Here is a 24,481-nt window from a genome sequence, read left to right as displayed (position 1 = left end):
ACTAAACCAGTTCAAAAGAAAAATTCGTTACATTACGTTCAATATTCCATTCGTCATCTCCCTGTTCCTCAGAATCATTTACTAGATCGATGGGAAACTATAAATGCTGAGTTTATTATCCACAGCATCATCATTTTTATTGTATCGTTGGAACGGTTGATTGAGAGGTAAAAAAACAATAAAAAGACATATCAAACTTCTTTTATGTAATTTAACCCTGTCGTTGATCAATATTTTGCCGGTGGTGCACTAAAGTTTCATTTTTTGACAGTTAAATAACAAAAGTCTAAAAAATAATTCAACGGTGTATGATGACAGATCCTATTACAACATCCACTATCAAAGAGTCAAAATAATTTGTGACACAAATATTATGTACATTAGTCCTTTTCTTCATCTTTTTTTGCTGGTCGGAGACAAAAAAAATTGCAAGCCAGTAGTTGCATGAACATTTGTAATGATATCAGTCGAATTATGATAAAAATAATTTAGACCTATACTGAAAGAAACCATCATAAAATCATCCGTGATAACAACTATACTATCACTATTATCCCTACTACTACTACTACTACTACTACTACTACTACTTCTACTAATTACTACTACTACTAATTACTACTACTACTACTTCTACTACTACTACTACTACTACTACTACTACTACTACTACTACTACTACTACTACTACCGCTTCTACGACTGCTGCTACCTACTATAACTATATATTATTCCTACTGCTACTGGTACTACTTCTGCTGCATTGGGCTAATACTACTACTACTGCTACTACTTCTGCTGACACTGCTGCTGCTACTACTACTACTACTACTACTACTACTAATAATAATAATAATAATAATAATACTATTATTACTACATCTGCTGCTGCTGCTACTACTACTACTACTAACTATTACAGCTACTACTGATCCTACTTCGGCAACATCTATACTACTACTGCTACTTAAACTATTATCTCCTTCTGTTTTTACTACCGACGATTATAATGATAATAAAACGCTGCACAAAAAATATGCAATAGACTTTGGAAACGAAAAACATTAAAGATGAAAAATGATTTGGATTTGAAATTCATTTATAGTTATATATTTTAAGAATAAAAGCAAATGCTCGACAAGCTTCAGAATTCACATTCCTTTTCCAAAACGAGCCTTTACAAACATGACGAACATTTTACGTGTAAATTTTTGAAAATCACTGGGAGTCTGTACCTCGAGGTATTTTATTCCACCTCTTGTTTTTGTTGTCAATCTTTCTTACCTAAACCACTTCCCATTTAGGAGGCTTCATGCCAACGCCTTAGAAATGACAGTGATTACCTTCAACAACAAAAATCGACAATAGCATGCATGAAAACGTATATGTGCTTGTACAGTATAATATATTCGAAACGCAACATTTTAGAGTCAAACCTAAATCAGTCACATAAATACACTTTCATGAATATGTAACGCATCTAATAGCCTATCACTGTAAACGCGATTAAACACGTAAACACCGTGTTCCGTAAACATATTTTTCTTTTGTAGAACTGATACAATGGTCAACGCTGTTTTTTTTTTTACAAGAACATTGTACATACGATAATGAATGTTGAGAAAGAGGTTCATTTTAGCGCAAGTATTGTTGTTTCGCTCGCCCACAGAGTCTTTCTAAATATATGAAGTAAGGAAAGAAGAAAACCCATCAAGCAAAGCTCGAGGCAGGATCATTCAAAAGCAATGTAAGACTATAATATGTAGTGTTAACCGCCTGCATGTAAAAGTTATATATGTGAGTAGAATACATTTAACTACAATACATTAAATGAAATTCTGGTGGAGCACACAATGTAATAGATCAAACAAAATGTTTATAGAAAAGGGAACTGTTTATCTAGTCAAATGCACTGTTATGGAAGGACCTCATTTACCAAAGAATAATTACACCACTACAAATCTCAAAATCAATCTTCTTCTACGAGATGTTGAAAACTTGTAAACAAATGTTTGTGATACACTTTCCTTTACTCCTTTTCCTGACTTCTTACTCCAAACTTTCACTTTCTTTGGAAGTATTCGAAGTAAGATCTTTAATTCTTCTTGAGGAGCTGTGACAGGATACGGGTCATTAGTGAGATGGTGATCGTACTAGAACAACACGGAGACTACTGGACAGTTTAGCTGAGGGGTACGTCTGCACCCCCAGGGTTATCAGTCCCTTCAAAACAAAGACACACTCCCTGGAGATAGCTCCTCAACTTAAATCCGACTCTCTTCGTCAAGGCTTTGTTTCTTCAAGAAGTTGTTGATTTATCAGAAGCGCGAAAAAGGAGTACAATGCAGTTTAAGCTTCAAATAACGCCCACGCACAAACGCACAGTTCACAAATTATTAGGCCTGGTATTTGTTTTCTTGCTAATGAGGGTAAAGATTTGTTAAGGACCAACTCGAAATGGTCGTATAACTTTGAAAAGAGAAGGGGGATGTGTAACAAAAAGTGATTACTTGTCATACATTTTAAAATCGAGAAAAGGCCTCGTCTGACTAGAGGTTCACGTGTTCATAATTGTAACAGAAGTAATGAATTCGTTTATGAATTATGACAGGATGAATAAAAACACATCTATGTAACACATATAATCTTGAAGTTTACCGAAACGGCAATAACTGAATTCTGTAAATATAACGTAAATCTAGTAACAAACTGGCTAGTAAATTCTGATCGTAAGCACTCTGCTACTAAGAGATCGCTATACTGATTATTCATACATGCATTTTGATACTATATTATAAATGTGTGCATGTCACTTTTTTTTACTTTCCATTTTTAATATATACGTTTCTTTTTTATTTAAAAAGCAATCATAATGTCTTAGTACCATTAATTCCTACTCAAATTTTGATCGATCTGACTCGCGTATTGTCCACATTCAAACAATAACAAAACAAATATAAATTTGTAATGAAATCAGTCAATTATCATGATATGTTAATGAAAATCTTATAAATGAATAACACATGAAGACGGTATATGATATAATCTGAACATATACTTCAACATGAACACAAACTAAAGTATGACTCATAATAAATGTACAGATGTATGATCCATAATGGCAGACCAATGAATTTTGATTTCTAGTGTAATACACTTCAAGCATTAAGCATGTGACATTACGCAACAGTAAACAACCAAGGTCAGTACACCATTAAAGAGTGAGACGCATTGATCTTAATAGTCTTACTCTTAAATAATTATATCCAATCATTGTAATAATAGGCTAAACTATGATATTATATCGATTAGAACACAATAAGCTGAGATGTAATCTACGCACCAAATATTGAAGCCTTTAGACGTAAATCAACAAAACAGAAATTCAATGAAATGCCAATCACACAAAATACGAGGTTCTGCTTACCGGTTTTTCATTAGCCATGTAAGAAATACCGTTCTGCTTTCAGTTTTCACATGATTATCAAAGAGTAATGTCTTCCGAGAGATTTAAACATATTCAGTTAGCTAAAATCAGTCGATAAAAGTGCCTATAAGGACACAAATAAAACAACGTAAGTGGTTAAGTAAAAGAACTTTTCATACCAATTCCTTGGCCATGTTTCATAAGAGTATAGTTATCAATAACCGTGAAAGAGCAATAACGGTTATAAGCTACTGAAATTGATGCATTGATTGGTTAAGAGCAGGTTTGTCAAATAATCCGAACATGTGTTATTGATAAAACAAGTATTATGAAACAGGGCTTTGGTTTAGGTCAAATTCCCGGAAATAAATTCCAACAGGTTCTATAGAGGGCGTCTCATGGTTCTGTCCTGCTTGACAAAGCCAAGCAGGTGCTATGCGATTTGGTGACACAATATCGTAGCAGCTTGATGGACACATACTATATCCATTAGTATTTGATTATAAAGCGATATATTCAAAGTGTGTTTTTTTCGCCGTCAATTCCTTACTCTCCCAAGATCAGGATTTATCAGACAGTAAGCGTTGGAGAGTGGGTGAGGTAAAGTTACGTAAGTTGTCCATATTTTCTGGAGAGGACGTACTCACTGAACTGCGACCCCTCAATACCACCTCCACTGGAGGCGATCACACCGAAATTGTTCTGAAGCAGGCGCTGCAGGACCTGTACCGTGTTCATCTTACAGAAACCATTCAATGGAAACCTGATGACATAGTTCGAATCCTGTGCCCAACCCGCTGCCGTTGGGCTTGAGTTACAGATGATGCTTCCTACCTCTGGAAACAGCTCGTAGATGATGTTCTTGTCACCGCTGAGGGAGATACGCTCGACGCAGTCCGGTGAGGTATGAACGATTACACACTCGTTACCGGTACAACCACTCTCCAACTTAATGGCGGGTGTCTTCTCCCGCTTCTCTTGAGTGGTCTTTGAAGATTCTTCAGAAGACTTCATCTGCTCCAGAGCTTCCATCATGGGTGTGAGGTTGTAGTAACGTGCTTCCTCGTACAGGGCCTCCATTTCGGTAAAGTCACCAGGAAGAAGCAGTCTGGCTGTTCGCATGTAATTTAGGATGTAACGAAAGAGATGTCCATCCCTATCGATGAAGTAATGTTGCTTCAGAGAGTCCAAGATGATGGGTATGTGGCCAGTGAAGAGCTTGCTCAGCCGCGACTCGGGGAACTTGGTCAGCGTCTCCAGCGTGCTTGTGTAAATCTGACCTCCCACATCAATGTGGACGGGAGCGGTGTATCGCGTATTGGGGGCCACTCGAGGTACACCGCTGTGTTGAGTTTGTGAGGAGGATTGGTGTTGGGTGGTAGAAGGGGTGGTGATGCCTGTCGATGTGGGTGGTGGTGTCACGGAGTTGGCTCTGGGCGTGGTCACTGGTGATGGTGAGAGCGATGATGACATCTTACGCTTGACCCCCGACATGAATGACGTAGATATCTGCAAGTATTCGAGACAAAGAATATGTTATGCCTAAGTCTGTTAATACAATAGCACGACATCAGACATCTGCATGTCTTCTGGAATTAATAGACAGTCTACTATTGAATCATTGTCTCCCGTGTATTGGATAAACTCTGGAGTGACAGCGCTATCTTCTTACAATTTCAAAATATGCAACTTAAAGAGAAGCTAAAGAAAAATGATAAGCAGCTGGCAGTGTTCCTAACGTGTACAGAGTAATGCATTAACGAGCCTTGAAGTCAGCAATAGCTCCATCATGATTTAAAATATTCTTGGCTTGGAGAAGGAGAGCATGGCTGGAGGGTATGCGAAGGGCGCTGGCTTCTGATCAAGGATTTATGACAAATGCAAATTCATGAGCTTGTGTGCATCTTATCAAACGGAAATGAAATTACACAAAAGAGTGAAGAACTTCCTCGTGTACACACATGGTTAGCTAAACATGATACATGTCAAGATTTGACATTGTGACTTATCACTTTGTTGAAGATGTGCTTACTCTGTATTGGCAAAGTTGCATTTGATTTAGTATTTAGATAACCAGAAGCAGCCATGGAGGGGCACATAGCTCATGCCAACCACACTTTCTGGAGCCCCTGGAAGTATCCTATCTAATTGTTAAAATACAAAGTCAACAGTTAAACTGTGTCTCTTCAAATATTGCGAAATTTCTATTCAAAATACGGAGATGTTTTAAAGTAAATTTGTACTCTAAAAACTCAAATCCGAAGCTTCTTTAAATATACTCTTTAAAATCTATTATATGTAAATGTTCATGTATTAAGTGGAACTTGGAAATAACAGATTGATACACAAAACATAGAATTAGGTTTACTTAATGTCAACCAATATACTTCTTGAATATGGTTATTGAGCCATGAGATGATTCACTGAATTCACCAAATATCTTGGAATACATGTTTTGTCTGACAATCAAAGTCGTTTTTGTATAATGGGGCTGAGTACAATTTAAACTTTCGTAATACAATATCGAATCTGAATTAAAAATAGTGCTTGCATTAGACGAAATGCACTATGGAAAGCATCTGAAATGTTTTTTGTCTCTTTTCCTTAGCAACTTGGCAGATACTTATATCAAGACAAAGAAAATGTTCGCCCAGGTGAACATTATATCGCATGATAATGTTACACTCATATGAAGGCACCCTTTCAACCCTGAAGACTAACTTTGATGAAACGCCCCCCCCCCCCGAAAAAGAAAAAGGAATTCTAGGCAAACGGAACGAGTATAATACCTTATGAATAAGCTATTATGCAAACTGCCTGCCACTGCGTGAATACTGGTCACTGACATATAATAACACATACATAATATGTGACCAATGAATATCATTTCTAGTAGGAACACACACAAATTTATCAATAATAGAATAATTGTTTGACAGTCCTCTTTGGACAAATTCTGCTTTTGAGAAATAAACTCGTCCACATTCAACAAATGGAATGGAAATCTCTACGGCCTCGAAGTTGTAAATGAGATTGCTCGGGTTGTTTCAGCTTTTCTTTTTCTCTTGTTATGATATGGCTCAATATCGAGACCTACATCTGAGATGAGTTGAATACGCGATGTGAATTCAAATTGTTCTTGAACAAATCGATACTCAATAAAGAGGTCAGTCTTTACCGATGACTTCACGCGATCGTAGAGTTCGGAGAAAAAGGATAAGCGAGCGACGATAATAATCGCGACCTATATTTATGAATTAAAAAATGACAGGGTGTGAATGATCTTCTTTATATCAGGCTATTCCAAAAAAGAGTGGGGTTACAATAATTAGATTAATTATGTATTACAATAAAATAAATTAAGAGAAGTAAAATACAAATGAAAAATATTTGTGTGTGTATTGTGTGAGTGTGTGCGCGCGCTCATAGATCCATCTTTCTCCTTTACCTTACAAGCATAGAAACATCCGGAGAAAATAATGTGTCTCCCGTTTGCATTACTCTGTTTGTAAAGGTAAATGAAAATGTAGAAATAACATCCACATAACAACCTTATTCGTTAAATCGCTTTGGTCAGACGTACTGTCTCTGACTCAGCCGACCATAATTTATCGACATCGTTAGCGTTGAGTCATTTCTTTTCCCGCCTTTTCTCTAAATGATATTCCCCTTCATCATTGCTTCTATTAGGATATGATAATGAAAGACAGGCATATCAGATGGAAACGAAACTTCTCATTTTGTTGATTCTTTTCATGATGGAAGATGCATGTTTGTACAATCGTGTCCTCAAGTAGATACTGCTCCAGGGTATTTTCTCTCGCCAATCTTCCTCTACTTCTTCTTCTTCTTTTCTATCATCAAGAGTGGTAGCACGGTGTTTTATTTTAAAAAGTAATCTTAATTCCCACCTATTTGATATGAAAGGGATAAACCCCATATCTTGAAAAGTCACTGACTCCATGTCGCAGGCGGCAATAATTCATCCGGCTATTTTCTACACTTGCATTCAGTGCTTTATGGGATTTGTTCTTCATCATATGAATAGCTAATCCTTTCCCAACCCCTGCGGGCGTTTTGGGCTCTTTAGGGTCACCATAGAAAGACTGGATTCCCATCATCCCTCACAACATGCATCATGACTTAGGCTCATCCCCCAGCCGATTGTTCCTACTTTATGACCAGTATGCCATCAATCAGCCCCTTGTATTAAGTGAGTAACTGATAACATTTCTTTGTAATGGGTCATTATCGGTGTAATGACCTCAGTGCATGCAAGGCGGCTCTATTACCATTGTTGGAATAACTTCAGGCCTTCAGAGTTCGGTTCTGGCCTAGTTTTCCTTTCTAGCACTGCCCCAGGCATATCCCTATTTTCGTCTTAGGCCGCACTCATATACGTTCGCAATTTGAGACGTGTTTGAAATTCGGGCGACAAGTCTGACAACCAAACATTGAAAACATTGTAAAATTGTGTCTATATACATGTATAATTTATACATCTACATAATAATAGGCCTATAATACAATATATTAATAATATACACGCACGTGTGGGGGCGTGTTTATTGTGTGTGTAAATAGCGGAATCGACATCTCATGGATCGACTGTGTTGGCGTTTCGTGCAGAATTTATAAATATATCAAGCAGCTTATCTATTCGATTCGACTAGTTCGTTTGAAAAAAGGCAAAATTTCACCAGGAATTTTAGCCGAAAGGAAGCCTGACAATTACAGTTATTAATCCGGAACTAACGGTGGCAAATATAATAATAGCATTATTTAATACTATTAACATATAGTTACATACCACAATGTGCTGGTGAACCTATACAAAACTTCTTTCGGAAGGTGAAATACTTTTTAGTTTTGAACGAAATGTTGATGGACGAAACTGGACCATTTGGACCAATTTGAACCAAATGAAAAACTACCACATTAAGAAAGCCTATAAGATACTAGTAGGCTAAATTAGTTTTATTTCGATTTTTTTTTTTTAGGTGTTACGATAATATGTCAATAGAAAAATTATTCAAAACTACTTTGTGATGACAGTGTAGAAGTTGAAATTTTTTCTAAGGTGACACCACATAAGGACGGGATATCGAGAGTAAAGAAGAACATCTGCATATAATTTTACCCTTGAGGCAAAGATAAACGTTTACTTTTACCAAGCTCCCAGATGAGCATTATAAGGAAGCAAATATGGGCTATTCACCTCCAACATCCGAATATTACTTAGTCAAGTTAGGTGACTCAAAGATGGAAGCTATATAACTGAAACCATGTCGATAAGCGATAACTGTTATTCAAGGTCAGAAGTAGGTTGCTGAAAGGCTGATACAATGTTCACTTTGAATTATAGCTTTTACTCAAATCATCTCAAGACACTTTATCGTTGATATGGATTTATTCTAAACGAGAACTTGAAATACTGCCTTCCATTATTGTGAACTCTGCTCATACACCTTTTTGTTGCTTGGCATAACATTGCGAACGAAATTGTTGTCTATCATGTTTTCACGCCAAAAGAAATGTAGAAAAGGGTGACTTTTTCAAAATTGTGTAAGTAAAGAATACATATTCATGAAAAGATGCCCATAGGCGCATCTTGGCACGTAATCCATTAACCGACTTGAGGTAAGCCTAGGTGGCAAGCCACATACCGGATGACAAGGCTTCGATGCCGTCATCTCGCCCGCAACTCGCCCGTGGCATCGCCCCGTGTTTATCACTCAGTTCTAAGGTCATAGCAGCTAGGACAGTCTTGGCACCGATTGGCAACAACTCGTCCCCAATTGGATTCCTTTTCCCTCGTCGATCCCCTTCTCTTTTGGCTTTGTTTTTGTGTTTTAGGAGGGAACTACTGGCGTCAACTCAAACTGAAAGGGGATTTATCTAGTGGCATATCCAGAAATTGATAAATGAGGGGGCGTAATCATGTCCATGGGGGACATTGTCTACGTAGGCAACCCTTGCCCTTGGTGCTTTAAATTTGTATAATTTTAATCTGCCTTCAAAAAGGGGCAAACGATATTTTCAATCTATGCTGGATACGCCATTGCTTATCAGTGTATATATTAGTTCCAATGGTCCGACACAATAAGAAAAATTGGACGAAAAGTCTGGTTTGTTTTGTATACCGTAACGAGATTTGAGTACTAAAGTATCCCCTATAATTATGTATTGCGGTCGCATACATTATTGTGCTTAACTTCTAGAGTGAATAGTCATCAGAGCCCATATTCATAAACACCCAACTAAGCAGTTGTCTAGGCTGTAGTACATGTGCATATTAGTTGTCAAATATTCTTATATAGGTTTATGAATATGAGCCCCGAGGACGATACGCGATAGTGTGACTTTGTGTTGAAAAGATAGACGGGTATATGGCATATCTACCATACAACCCCCCCCCCCCCCCCCATCAGCCCTCTTTCACTGAAGGCCTAGGAAAGATATCAATACTACATGAAATGGCTCTATAACACAGCACGAGGGGCTCCTCAGATACGCCCCCGTCGGATGGTTCCGCCCCTGTCTATCTCCTGGATACGCCACTGCCGATAAGCAGCGGAAGATGAAAAAAAAAAACTGTTTCTTCCCATAATTGTGTATTTAGTGTTAGCTCTTTTTCGTGCAGCAATACGTATCGTTCCACACAAAATCAATGCGAGTAACCCGTTGGGTCAATAACATTGAACACGCAATTATAAGTAGAGATCATTCTAACATTATGAGGGATGAATTTCGATAAACCTTTTTTTCAACTTGGGTTCACTATGTTCATGAAACAGAAACAAGGCGTGTGTTTACAAATTATCCTCCAGCCTCCTTACATGTGTCAGGTCAATGGAATATTATATCCGAATATTATTCCTACTTGATTTCTTACCCCGTTAGTCGTGAGGGAAAGTGAATGAGTGGGATATACAGGGGATATAATGTTTGTATTACCCCGCACCTAGTCCCGAAACCGAATAAATCCACTGTGTACTCAAAACGCTTTTATCTTATCATTTCGCGAATTTTACTTATGATTTTTTTGTTGTCCTTCTCTGTTCTTCTTCCTCCCTTTTCGTCTCATACTCTGTATCGCTTGCGGCTAGATATGGAAGAAGCGGAGACAAGCCAGTATTTCAACTTTCCGGCTGCATGGTATTTAGGAGTCTATTCTCTGCTTCTTGGGGGATGGAGAAGAAAAAGGAAAAATTGATGTAGCCGAGTTTGTCCCGGGGTTGTAATGGAAAAAGACATGTGTGCGCCTGATAACCTAATCCCAATTTATACCTATATACATCGTACCTCTTTTGGGATAAAGGCAGATGCCATTATGATATAGAAACGGTGCAAATGATAGAGAAAGTCAGAAAGAGAGGGGAAGAGAGAGAGAGAGAGAGAGAGAGAAAATTACAGATATTATACAAGAGAATATTAATAAGCGATCCAGAAAAAAACAGAAAGAGAAATCATTAAAAAAATTATATGCATAATTATTTCACTACTACATACTCATTTCATGAAAGACATGATTAAGATAATTATGTTTTAAATGTCTTGGAAATATAATTATCATTGTGAAAACAACTGAATGTACACTCCTTTAACAAAATAAAATTTGTAGAAAAAATAATTGAAGTGTAATAAAACATGCTGGTCCATGTTAGATAATTAAAAAGAAAGTTGGGTATGGTGGTTAAGTTTTTCATTTTTCCTGCTTCATTTTAATGGCATGTGGCCACGAAATGGCTATTTAAAAGTGCAACGTTACCTGAACTTTCCAAAGAATGACCTGTATCACCTATTATTTAGACTATTCGAGTCCCCCGTCACCCCCTCCTCAGTAAACACGGTTTAAAGGGGGTGGGGCTACAGAGGGGGGGGGGGGCTACAAATGGGGTTACAGTTACAAAACATTGTAAGCAAAATGGCGATAAGTAGTAAAGGGTAATGGTCGTTATTACAGGACCCGTCGCCAATGACGAATAAATAGGAAAATGTTATTAATCTCCCTCATTGTACTAAACGTAGCACGTGTGATCATTCAATGAAAAAGGTTGCTTCGCTATGTTTCACTGAAATTCACTCGCTTCAATTGTTAGCAATTATGACAGTGAGCACGTTCTGCTTGTAATGAAAAAAAAATGATGTCCAAAAAGCGCGCACGCATTAGGGCGCACCGTCGAGGCGCACGCCGTCGCGTGAGTCCATATTTGCTACAGTAACGAAGTCGACTCACGCTCGACGTGCTCGCACCTTCACTTTTGCATTTTGAAGACAAGATACTCTATAATAGAGAAATATAGAAAGTAATTGCCGTTCTCTCAAAATTGTTTTTGTTAGGCATTTCATTCGATGGTTGGGTGATTTCAAACGTCGACTTTTTCGAGCTCGATTTAACCTATTCCACTTAATTTGAATGAAATGATTCAATAAAAATTAAAGAATTAAATAAAGCTTTATTTTGACATAATTATCTTCGGCATGTTTGAAAGGCAAAGAATACGACAATGGTTTGGTTAATATGATGCTATCAAAGCTTACCTTCTGATCACCAATTTCCATAGCATAGGGTGATGAAAAGTCAGTTGAAGTTTTTCCATTCGACATCTATATAAGTAAATAAATATCAAAGCGATAATTGAGAATAAATATTTAAAAAAAATACTTCAGAAAAAGTATAGGCAACAGGGTTGATATCAAATGAAATGAAGTAAGTAATGATCTACTTGATGTAAACTCGTCACCTTGACTGGCACATCAACAAGTAGATAAAGTTGCGTAAGATATTATTATACACATCATCTCAGTGTATCACCGAGGGCTGTGGCGTAGCTACTTGGTGATAGGGCACCCCTACACTAACTCAAATGGCAAAAAGTAAGAAAGATTTAGAGAGAAAGAGAGAGAGAGAGAGAGAGAGGGGGGGGGGAGGGGATAAATGATATGGGAAGATCCGTGTTCTTAATATCCTGCATCACTGCCCCCTCCCCCGCCCCCCTCCCCCCACCACCATCAACTACACTTTTTATTACTTAGTTTGAATTATAAACTGAATGTGATTTGATTTTGTTAATTATATTTTAATTTGAATTACGAACTGAATGTGATCGGGATTTGAAATGGATTTGATCTGAATTACGAATTGAATTGGTTTAAATTTTTAATTGTATTTAATCTGAATTGCGAATGAATTTAATCCGAACTTGAACTGAATTTAACTACTTAATTTATGAATCGAATTTTAGTCTGCATGTTGAACTATCGCATTTGTTGTTACCTATGTCCAAGTTAAATGTTCTACTCTGTACCCATATGTATCTTATTGATGTTTATAATGTGTAACTTTGTACCGACATGCAAATGAAACAAATTTCCAATCATTGGACAATAAATTTGAATATGAATATGATATGAATGAGCCTGAATAGTCACAAATAACAATAGTCACGTCTAAATCGGAGAGGGCATCCAAAGTGCCCGCCTTTTTGTCGAAAAATAGTATCATTTGCATAACCTATTGTGTATATTCAACATAAGCGAAAGTTTTAATCTTATACAAAATAACGATAGAGAGCTGGATCTCCAAGATGCAACAAATATAATGTATCAGACATTGATAAGGAGAATAGAAGGGCAAAGAACCGGCGAAGTAAATTTGATTTTAAAAACTTTAAAAACTAACAACATAGGACTGTGAACATTCATAATCGACAAGCTCAAAATGTTATATGCCCAATCATTGTGGATCTCATGAATAACATTAGAGTATGATGATAATCATAATGTACACAGGAAATAAGAGGCGAACACATCATCACAATCATTTCCCCTATTTTCTTCTCCAAAATGTCTTTCAGATGAATGCTCCTAGACTGACAGCTGAAACCCTTAGCCTAGGGGTGTGGCCTATAGGGAACAAGGACGGGGGTAGAGAGAGTGAGACAGATAGGGAGAGAAGAAGAAGAGTGAGAGTGAAAGCGAGAGAGAGGGAGAGGGGGAGGGAGAGAAAGAAAGAGTGAGCAAAAGAGAAAGAGATAGTGAGACTGTGAGAGTGAGAGAGGGTGAAAGTGAAAGAGAAAGAGAGAGGGGGAGGGAGAGAGAAAGAAAGAGAAAGAAAGAATGAGAGAAGATAAAGAGAGACAGAGAGTGCGAGAGAGAGAGACAGTGAGGGGAGATGTGAAAGACAGAAAGAAGGGGAGAAGAAAATAAACAGACCGATAAATGGGTGGGGTTATTCGAAACTCATGGGGGCGTCGGGCCGGGGCGATGAAACTACGCGTTCTATGATTTAGAATAAAGCCATGTGCTATCATCTTTTATCTGGAATAATACAATTTATCTAGCGAAATATGATCGAGAATCACGCATGGTTTAACAAGGGACAATCTCACACTGGATAAACACCAGAAATAAACGGTCCAATCTTATCCTACCCGGGAATTTGTACAGCGTCTATAATTGGTTGCATAATAATATTATAGATGCCGATGAGACAAAAAATACGTTATAAAAATATTCAGTGATTTCAGTCCATATAGCAGTATTATTAAATTATTAATTAAACCATAGTGTGGCTATTTGATTTGTGAATACTAACTTTCAGTGTGACAAGGAACATAGGTCTAGGTCATTGCTCAATGCAAAAAAAAGTTCTAAAAATGATTTTTTTTTTTTTTTTTTTTTTTTTTTTTTTTTTTTTTTTTTTTTTTTTTTTTTCTTTCTTTTTTTTTTCTTTTTTTTTTTTTTTTTTTTTTTTCTTCAAGTGATTATGTCAGAGAAAGGACAGAAATATTCTTAAATCATTCTGTTAATACACAAAATAAGCTTTTTAAAAACCCTCCTTTTCCTGCATATAATATACATTTCGTTGAAGGAAACAGTCTCTGGTATATAATTGGATATTTATTGCATATTTGAACCAATAATATCAATATTCTTTAGGCACTTTTAGTGTAGGCAAACATTTTGTTTTAAACGTGTTCCTCAAGTGAAAAAAAAACTATCGTTATATGTTACTTTGCAGTTTGATTTCTATGCATAATATGCACTTTGTAGCTCTGTCACGTCATAGAAAACTTCAAACTCTTATTTTGAAATAACGGTGACGGATGGGTAATTAATATCTGAAATCGATGCTTTAGTAAATGGTGATGAAAATCATGAAACCTGTCTTAAGTTTTCAACAACAAGTCTTTTTTTTCATCCAGTATTTACCAGTTCTCCAATAACCTTAGAATCAACGGAAGCAAGTACTAAGGAACACGACAGATTACAACTATAAGATTTCCTGCGAAACTTCAGCAGTGTCGTTAATGAATTGGAACACATTTCCTCACATGTTTTGGTTACATGTTGGTTTCAAGCAATGAAACAAGGTAGAAAACATATTACACATTGGACTACTGGTATGTGATAAACAACTTTCCTTTTCAAGGATATTCAATCTTTTGTATTCAGCGTAGCAGCAGTTCGAATAATCTAGAACATAAGCCGAACAAAGGCAGAAATGACGCGTTTAAATCGCACATTTTTTTTCTCTGGATGTATTAATTTTTTTCGCGCTGAAACAGCTTCAGTTTATGATCTTGCTAAAGAAGAAGAAGAGAAATAAAGGGAGGGTTTAAAGCTCCGTCTGTCATTCTTCCCTACTTCATAATCCCCTCAAATAATACCAACGGGCCTAAATAGCGCCAAAACTCCCTCCATAGAAAACATAGACGCTTTGAAGCCCATGTCCCCGAGCCTATTCCGATGTTTTTGAAAATTTTATGTTTTCTTTGCCCACGGCCAGATAACACGCGATTCATTTGGATTTATTTATTCAGGCGTCTGAAAATTAGAAAGTTACAAAGTTTCCACTGACATGCTCTAACGATGATGAAATATATTGGTAAGAAATGTAATACGTTGAGTGTTGTACGAGGGGCGCTTTGTACCAAAGCGTGCATTAACTTTGGCGGAGTAATGAGCAAAGGAATGAGGGACTGAGCATTAGCGCATAATAATCCCGTATCATATATCGCCTTTTTGTTGTTGATGTTACACAAATCTGTTTCGGTGTCGAGATGTGGAAGAAACATTATCTTTCCGAGTCATTGCAGTCCGGTATATGGACGTTGAGATTTGACGACTTTCAAAGTGACGAAAACGATATGAACAGTAACACTTTGAGAGAGAGAACATCTCGTGCAGCTTTTTGGACTCTTCTATATAGCATGCGATAGCAGAAATCAAATGTTTAAGGGCTATGAATAGTCCAAATCTTAATTGAAAGATACGTCTTTTTGTTAAAGAATTTATCTTATGTCAATACATGTATTCTATTTCAGACATCAACGATGCACAACAGTGTTATGTATAACAGTAGCAAGATGGTCTGTTTATCATTATGTAGATCATGCGAAGAAGTTCTACGAAATAAAGGGAATCAATTTTAAATTTGAAAATAATAAGCAGATCATTTTATCTATTTTCAAGTAGATTTATCCAATCTTGATGACAAAGATATTTGTATTCTTACATATCAGTTACCGTGAAGACCTTTACCTGGATCTATACAGACTGTATTATGTTCTGATAAGAAGTTCAAGACCTTTTACTGAGAGGCCTAAAGCGGACAGATTATCAAGATCGGGGTACGACAGCAGTATCTTGTGATACAATACTTGAAAAGACGAGCAAGATCCATTTCAAGTGTGTTGTCCAAAAAATAAAAAGTATATTACGAGATCCGACTATTAATATTAGTAATGACAATTGTTTCTTTTCGAAGTCACCATGATTTGCTATGTGGCCAAACAGGGACGATCGCTTTCAGAGAAATGTAATGTTATTAATTAACTTGGCCATTAGATAACATTTCAACATGTCCTGAAGTTGAAAAGAAAGAGATCGAAACTGCCGCCATCTCACTTGCAAAGCAAACATTTGGAATTGTGATAAAGATATCGCTCCGAAGCAGATCTGTTTTCATATTATAAACCGCTCTTTAATCCTAGCGTGAATCATTCTTTCCACCGAATGGTAAAATTTATTTTCAATTCAATTTCAATATATTTCTAAATTATTAAAAATCATAAACAAATACAAAGTATACACCATGTACAACAACAAAAATAATGACAAAGAAAAGGAAGCCAACAAAAAAGCAAGCTTGTAATGAGTGGCAGCGCCCTTGGAAAGAGTTAAAAGGTCCTTGAAATCAGCTTTGCTTTATTGACTTAAATACACATTAATTATCAAATTTTATTTGTGAATTAAAGGTAACTTTGTTTGTAACTTCACATCCCTTCATCCTAAAGTTAAAAGAAAGGAAAGTCAATTCAGTTGTGAAATTGTGTTTTTTTTTTATACATATTGAATGTCAAAAAAATAGAATGACAATTATGTCAATTTCTGGTTCATTTGAAACTCCAGCTTTGTGATCATCTTATCAAAGACTATAGGCCAATTCAAGAGACTTTGGAAGACGCATTTTATTTGTTAGGGAACACACACAGATCGTTTCTGTTGTCTCAACTGGTCTTCTTGAAGAGGATTGTTATTATCACTACTTTTAAAGGGCTTTATAAGTGCAAGGAAAATGCACTTTACAAAAACAATGAACGTACACATAATGTTGTGGAATGGTTTGTAAGTACCAATATACCAGAATGATATATCTGTAGTGTTTTAAATGGTAGGCCTGAAGGAATTTTGAATAGGATTTCCCTTAAGAGTTCCGTACCGTCTCAATTGTCATTTCGTAATGCTAAAAAATGGTTGTGTTGTTCAATTAATTATCATTGAAATACACGCGATTGTACAAGCAACAATCATTTATAATGCCTCTATATACCGGACAGGCCTATATTCATTCGTTGATCGAACGAATAAAAGGCTAATACTTGTATTTGCTCGCGTTCAAGAGTCCTCCAGTATTTGAAAATAAAACCAATTTAAAGTCAATTGATATGATGTAGTCAAGAAATCAATTTGCAAGCGTAATGGGAGAAGCGTTGTTAAGGTGGTTGCTAAGGCCTCGGTAAAGGAGCACACACGTGTCATATTTGGATTGGTCAATCCTTGACGGTAAATCACTGCACAAAACTCAGGGTCATTTCAGAAGGCAGTTCTCAGATAGTCGTCGTCCTATTGAAACTCGTTCTTGGTCAGATTTGAATAAATGCAGTGTTACTCTGTGTATTCGTTTTTGTTTTAACTATTTAAAAAAACAAACTTGTCGACCAGCCTCACATTCAAAGCTTGATTGTAATATCATCATGTTAGACGCATAACATATTGCAGAAGCAAAACACTTAGACCAAATTATTTTGCCTATTATTATGATGACTTTCTTTTATTTTGATAACAAATCACAAAATCAACGTACTTTACAAATAAGCACACACAAGTACTTATCACAGTATCACTACAAATAACTATGGAAAAGAGGCATGTGAGGCAGAATTTGAAATGGCAATAATAAGGAGAAAACGTCGGTGCCACATAAATAGTGCTTAAGTATAAACCTTCCTGAACAAATCGTAACCGCAATTGGTTTGATTTTGATTGGTTAAGATTAAAAGAACAAATATTATTACTGGAATAAAATATAGGCACCACACACACACACCGATTCTGAATGGCAATTTAGCTCCCCCCCCCCCCCCCCATAAAAAAAAAATTATAAACGCCCTGAAGCCTTGATTGGCCAATGATACAGAAACGTTGTTTCTCATCGGCTATCAATTATCAAATCACAATGTCGTTTCTGATCAGATATCGTTGTGCTGATTGGCCAATAAACCAAAGTCCTCATTCTAAAACATCCTTTTTATTGACCAATGGAAAAGCGGCATAAATCTCTCACAGGATCATAATAATAATAATAATAATAATAATAATAATAGTAATCCTTTAAGTCCACTCCAAATTTTATTTAACCGAAACGGAAATTCTGTTTGCCCAATTGGCAGCCACTGAGCAGCGCCAGATCGACGTTGCTCATTGCTCATTGATCCTGATTGGTAAATAGATAATAATATATCATTGGCTTATGTAGCTGGCGTCTTGAATTACCTGATCTCAATCGGCTTATTTTCGAGGAATAGTGATTAGCAAAAAACGTAAAATTAGTTGCAAAATACATGTACTCATGACCCCTGTATACAATACCTGTATATTATTACCTTTGAATCTGTAAATTCTGTAGTAGGTCGAAGTGGGCTGTGTCCCCGCGAGTCACACACTGAGGTCATTGGTGAATCTATAACAACAACAACAAATATGAATATGATGATTACCTGATAAACATGTTAAAGTGACTCGGTAACATTGCCTCAGATTCTGAAACGAAATCCTGGATTTAGCTCAAGCTGCCATCATAATTATAAACCTTAAGGTCATTCAGGAATCCCATGAATTTTACAGGCCGATCGCCTGTCTGATTATCAAGATATTTATGATTGGAAATCGAAATCAAATTTTGCGTTTTCCTAACGGTTTTTATAACATTTTTTATTCATTTCCATTTCCAATAAAAACAATACAAAGGTATATACAATAATAATCATTTGCAATATATAAGAAAATTAAAATAGGGAACTAAAAAATAAAACACTACAGTCTATTGGGGAAAATGAGTATGGTACAACCGGTCACTTAAATATTTTTACTTATTTGAGGCACTTCATGATCATTTTGAAGCGCAACTTTTTTAGGGCTTCAATACCATATCACAGACACTGATAACACGAAGGGCCGTCCATCTCAGATTTATCATTGTTAAACGATATCTAATTGGCTTTAAGTTCTGATTGGTCAAAGTATCAAATACATGATCGATTGCGAATGGTTTGATACAGCAGATCGAGCCTTTGATTTCTTTTCACCAAAAGGCATCACTTTGAACAACCAACGATCTTTAGGGAAATTTGGCAGTCACGTCAAAGATAAATGTTTTGATAATCAAGTAAATTTGTGTTCCAAATATTTGAACATTTAAACCAAGAATAGAAACTTGCTCAAAGAAATAAGCTTGGATATTACAGTTTTCGAACAAAATGATATGATGGGAATTGTTGTATATACCATCTCATTCAGTTACTATTCAGATGGTGTTCATTAATGGTGACCTTTGAATTATATCACAGTCTATACCTAACCATGCTTGGGACATGATAATACGTTCCTTTATTTCCATTATGGAATTCGTTTTTCTTATAAAATGCAGTCAAAATAAGTTTGTTCATCGTTAATTCTCTCCTTCTTCTTCATAATTATTCAAAAATATATCAAGCGGAATTGCTTAAACTAGAATTTTATTGAGATCAGATGTTCATAATGTAGTATGTTTCATTATTAAAAAACAAAACCAAGTAAAATGCACTTAAAACCTCTTTACATTAATTCAAAACGGCTTTATACGAGGAAATAACAACCTCATTGCTACCGGCAGTGTCGGCAAAAATAATATTGCCCCGGGCTAAAGTCATTATTTTTTGCCAATAACATGTCATCAGCAGCCCCCGATGCTAGAAAAACACAGAATAGTCTTCTTTTATATACTTCATAAAAAATGGTCAAAACGATATCATAATTCATATCGTTTATCTTTTCTTTTCTATAAAACGTATATTGCATCATAATAAGGAATTAATTGAAAAATGGAACAAAAACAAAGTTGATGGATACACATCACAAAGGTGCCGATCTCTTTCGAACATAATTACGCATGATTTAGAGCATGCATTCTTGTATGGCAAGTAAAGTAAATAGATCAGTAAAGTCGGCCATATTGAAAAGCGTATAACCGTGTAACTCTCATTATGCACACATAATGACATCGTTGCCGCCCCTGTTTTCTTTGAAGATACCAATCTATCGGAAAAACCGACAGAAAAGGGAGTGAGGGGATAGAGAAAGGGGGAGAGAGAGGGAGAGAGGGGGAGAGACAAGGAGGGAGGGGGAGATTAGTTTTAAGTTTATTCTACTCGAGCTGTATCCAGTCCTTCTTTGGAATGAGTTCGCATAAATGCTTCCTATACAATTTCCTCTAAATCTTGCCTCTAGGCTCTATGATAGATTGCATAAACTCATTTTTCATGATGCATAGACGCCTACATGTGTTGCCGTTTTGCGGATGCTTAATGAAGTACGGATGCTAATTCCGCGGGGCTACATCGTGCTAGTAGGTGAATATGACTTCATACGTTGATTTTAGAACAAGAGTAATATCAACTTTACTTTACAAATGAAGTGTAGAAGTTGCCGAGTGGCGGATGCACCAAGATTAGGGGCGGATAGACCCACCAAGAGCAACGATAGAAAATGCATTTCATCTTAATCTATTCTTTACTAAAATGATTCAGAGAGCCGAAAGTTATATCAGATTAGGCATCGTTTTTGGTCTGAAATTCTTGTGATCATAATTTACATAACAAGTGATGATGTTGGTGGTGATGATGATGACGATGTGGGGTTAGTTGCACAAAATAAACTCTCAATATCTTGGAGAACAAAAATTGTTGGAAAATAAAATCCTCTCGAGGGCTATTGAAAAAAAGATCCCATCCCCGTTTATAGATCACGGTGACTTCTTATAATTTAAACTCTAAATCATCCTCTCACATCTAATGACCAGGGGGGGGGGGGTGTTTCACAAAGATCCTAATTTGAACTTGTCTCCAAGTTGGACTTAACAATTATGGAAAGCCGTTAACATCTTTGAAAATATTTTGTAAAAGTTATTTTAAAAGGCTTAAAATGTTGATTCAAATCATTCATATTTTCTATTATCATGGGAGATTTCATGTTTTTGATGTGGAATTTATGAAAAGTCTAAAATACTTGAATTTTTGCTTTTGAATATATTTAATTTTAAGGCTACAAATGGCTCTCCGTAATTTTTAAGTCCAACTTAGAGCTAAGTTCGACTTAGAATCTTTGTGAAACACCCTCTAGATCAATTTAAAAGAGGCACCCATTCAGTAATTATGGATCACAGGTTTTATGCTATCTCATAACCAACATTTGGCTATGAATCAAACATAACCAGGCTTTTCTTAAACCTCATTCCATTTTTTTAAACTCCAGTTTCCTCATTTCTTTCGTAATGAAAACAAAAAGGGCCCGACTTACACATGTTCCATTCACTTTAACGACAAAAGTTTTTTTTCCTGAGTATTTCCCGTTTTTATTTTGTGCTACATGTTGCAAGTGACATTATTATTGCCACCAATGACCATATTTTAGTAGTTGTTGGTCTAAAACGATCGCGTAGGCCTTCTTAATATTTTTTTGTTTTATCATCGAACTTCTTGGATATGTTTCCTGCTTGCCAAAAAACAGCGTATTATAAACTAAAAAATAAATATTCAATAGCATGTTATAAACTATGAACAGTTGATCAGCCAATAACAATAATGTATGAAAGAAAGAAAATTAGAAATCAAACTATATGTCCTCTTATCTCGCCAAAACGCTCATTAAAATAATCATGAATATTAGGATTTCAAAAGCAAATTACTGATATCAAAGAGTATACAGCAAATCGGTAGTAGTTTAGCTGTTTTGCCTAGTAGCTAGTGCTACATTAGTACATTAACGTAGATTTTCACGACCTATTGTATTTATTGCGAAGCAGGCGGTAAGAGACTGTACAATAGTACGATTATACGAGTCAATATTCAATCAAAGCTTTTCCGTTTACGATTGTTCCTCGTCGACCTCTGTGTATTGTAGTCAAGGCGATGTTTGACCCTGCTCGCTTTATTATAATTATACAATTGAATTATTTTGAAAGGTACATTTTATTGCTATTACTTCTGCATCACATCTGTAGTATCAAGATGTTACATTGTTTGGGACGAAATTATTGCTCAAATTAAACCATTTTTACGAGTATAACCTAGGCACTGTGAAATATTGTCTGTCCTGTCATTTCATGAATAATAATTTGATCTATAAATACATAATAAAAAAAAGTTACGACGTTTATTTCTATATAAACGCATTTTGGATGATATAATCAAAATATCCTCGTCAAACCCATCCTTTCTGAGATATTAAAGGTATTTATTTTTCCTTCCTGCATACCAAGATTTAATGATTTCGGAAGGCCCGACACAATTATAAATAAATATTTATTGATTAGTAAAGTTGTAATGTTATACGATTGAAGGAAGGAATTCGGTATGCAAAGTATGCTGACATTTGGCGGCGTCTTATTTGCATAAACTAGTAAATTAAGATTCAATGTCTCAAATTAATGCACGTTTGAAGTTGTCTGTAACAGTCTGTTATTCTCTGCATTAATTATGATACTCCCCGGTCATATTCGATATCTCAGTGTAAGACTATATGAAACATGAAAGATATTAGATAGTTGTTGACGAAGTTCGTACAAATTTGGGTCAAAAATTTCAGACGTACTTTCATGTGTTCGTCGGACTGATCGACAACAGTCATCTTGAATGGATGTTTTTAAAACAAATCGCAAACTGACAAAAGCTATACTCAAAATAAAATCTTATAGACATTATCACTCATTATAACAACATAAATATGGGAGCGAACACACATGACGTGAAATTTTGACCGTCTGATAAACGTTTAGAGCCACGAGGTGTAGGTGCCTAGTGGTCAGTTTCGTAAGACCAATTATGAAATCTAGATGCGCCATTTATGCATTCGTCATCTCCGCAAGACGAGAATATTTGGACAAGATATTCAAATGATTGATTTTCGTCAAAACCTTTTGCAATGAATAAACTAGTTTTTATGAAAAGGAAAAACAAATCTTGGAGGACTTGAGAGTGCTAAGGTATTGCAATGTCAAGACAAGGTTTAGCGACGAAGCCATTGCTTGCTTGAACGAACGACTATAAACCCCTACGAGAAGGTAATGCTAGCTTATCGGTTGCTCCGTGTACGAGCAAGCGTCAAACAAAATCTCCTTTCCACAAGTATCTTCTCTTCCCTCCCTTTGCACCGAATGGACGCACCGAGTCACATGCCTTTTCACCATCTCTCTATTATACTCACACAGTGTTCGCAAAGTCACAAGTAAAAGATACAAACAACTCCAAACTTACCGGGTTTTTGGTCGTTTTTGGAGGAGAATCACAACGTCGCACGTCTCTCTCGCAAGTAAAACGCAGCGATTTTGGTGCAAAATATGTATGAGGCTCATGAACCGCGCCGAATGATGGTGAGGAGTGGAGAATTCAGGGGCCGTTGGCGATCAGAAAGTGCTGGCGGGCATCACGCACTGCGCGGGTCTCGCGAGAACCGGCATAATTACAAATCTTGCCTCCGGCCACGCCGTGGCATCCACTGTTCTCTTTCTTAGGGCAAACAACAATACACGGGCCTACCGTCCATGCTTATATTAAAAGTGTATAGGCTTACAGAGTCGGGGTTACAGGGGATTTGTGTCCCCAGGTTCTTTCTTCTCCCCTTTTTATCTTTCCCTCTCTTGTACAATACCCAGAGTGGGAAAAAAAGTTTTTTTTTGGCGAGTCGATTCAGCTAAGTGGGCGATCCGTGTTTGTAACAGGTATGAGGCAAGTGAGTTGGTTTTGAGCAACAATAGCACCGCTCCCAACAGTTGCAGTTTGTTAACTTTATGCCGTAAGTCAACAAATGGTACATATCTTTGACTACCGTGATGTCAGAAGTAGCAACTTGGAACTCAAACTCGTCGATGCCGTCTACCTATCTGAACGTATCAAAATCTGTGATGTCATGTAATTGTCATGATTTAAAAAAAAAAAGAAAGATATGGGCTGTGTCCGGATTGTCCTATCCTGAACTCCCATGGAATACGCCGCGTTTTACTGTGTATTCGTCAGGCCATCCTGATTGCTGCCCGCCGCCGGCCAAATTCGGGTCAGTCGACGAAGAAAAAATACCCGCGACAGGAAAAAGAAGTAAGGGTTGAATTTTTCAGAACGGATTAATCCTTGAGGCAAAACAAGAATGAAAAAGCATGCCGAACAAACCCGAGATACCTAAACTTTAGAAAAGACTTCTGCTGCAGCCCTGCACGCCTTAGGGTGGCCACATCAC

The 24,481-nt window shown here is 36.5% G+C and overlaps 1 protein-coding gene across 1 annotated transcript; it reads right to left on the bottom strand.

Moving 5' to 3' along the window:
- Positions 1 to 1,587: 1,587 nt before the first annotated feature.
- Positions 1,588 to 24,138, bottom strand: LOC580452 (BTB/POZ domain-containing protein kctd15-like). The gene is made up of 4 exons (XM_003726088.3): positions 23,506 to 24,138; positions 18,601 to 18,677; positions 11,972 to 12,037; positions 1,588 to 4,936 (listed from the first exon to the last, which is right to left on the bottom strand). The coding sequence occupies exons 2-4, from the start codon at positions 18,667 to 18,669 to the stop codon at positions 4,034 to 4,036; spliced, it is 1,038 nt and encodes a 345-aa protein (XP_003726136.1). The 5' UTR covers positions 18,670 to 18,677; positions 23,506 to 24,138; the 3' UTR covers positions 1,588 to 4,033.
- Positions 24,139 to 24,481: the final 343 nt, after the last annotated feature.

Source organism: Strongylocentrotus purpuratus, unplaced genomic scaffold (assembly GCF_000002235.5).
Source record: "Strongylocentrotus purpuratus isolate Spur 01 unplaced genomic scaffold, Spur_5.0 spur5_scaffold_8, whole genome shotgun sequence".
Lineage (NCBI taxonomy): Eukaryota > Metazoa > Echinodermata > Echinoidea > Camarodonta > Strongylocentrotidae > Strongylocentrotus > Strongylocentrotus purpuratus.
This window is presented reverse-complemented; position numbering and strand designations above follow the sequence as displayed.

Excerpts from the sequence above, each read along its gene's own strand:
- LOC580452 (XM_003726088.3), bottom strand. The coding sequence starts at position 18,669 with ATGACCTCAGTGTGTGACTCGCGGGGACACAGCCCACTTCGACCTACT. Across the intron at positions 12,038-18,600 it reads CAGAATTTACAGATTCAAAG|ATGTCGAATGGAAAAACTTC; the intron begins GTAATAATATAC and ends TTACTTATATAG. Across the intron at positions 4,937-11,971 it reads TGGAAATTGGTGATCAGAAG|ATATCTACGTCATTCATGTC; the intron begins GTAAGCTTTGAT and ends GAATACTTGCAG.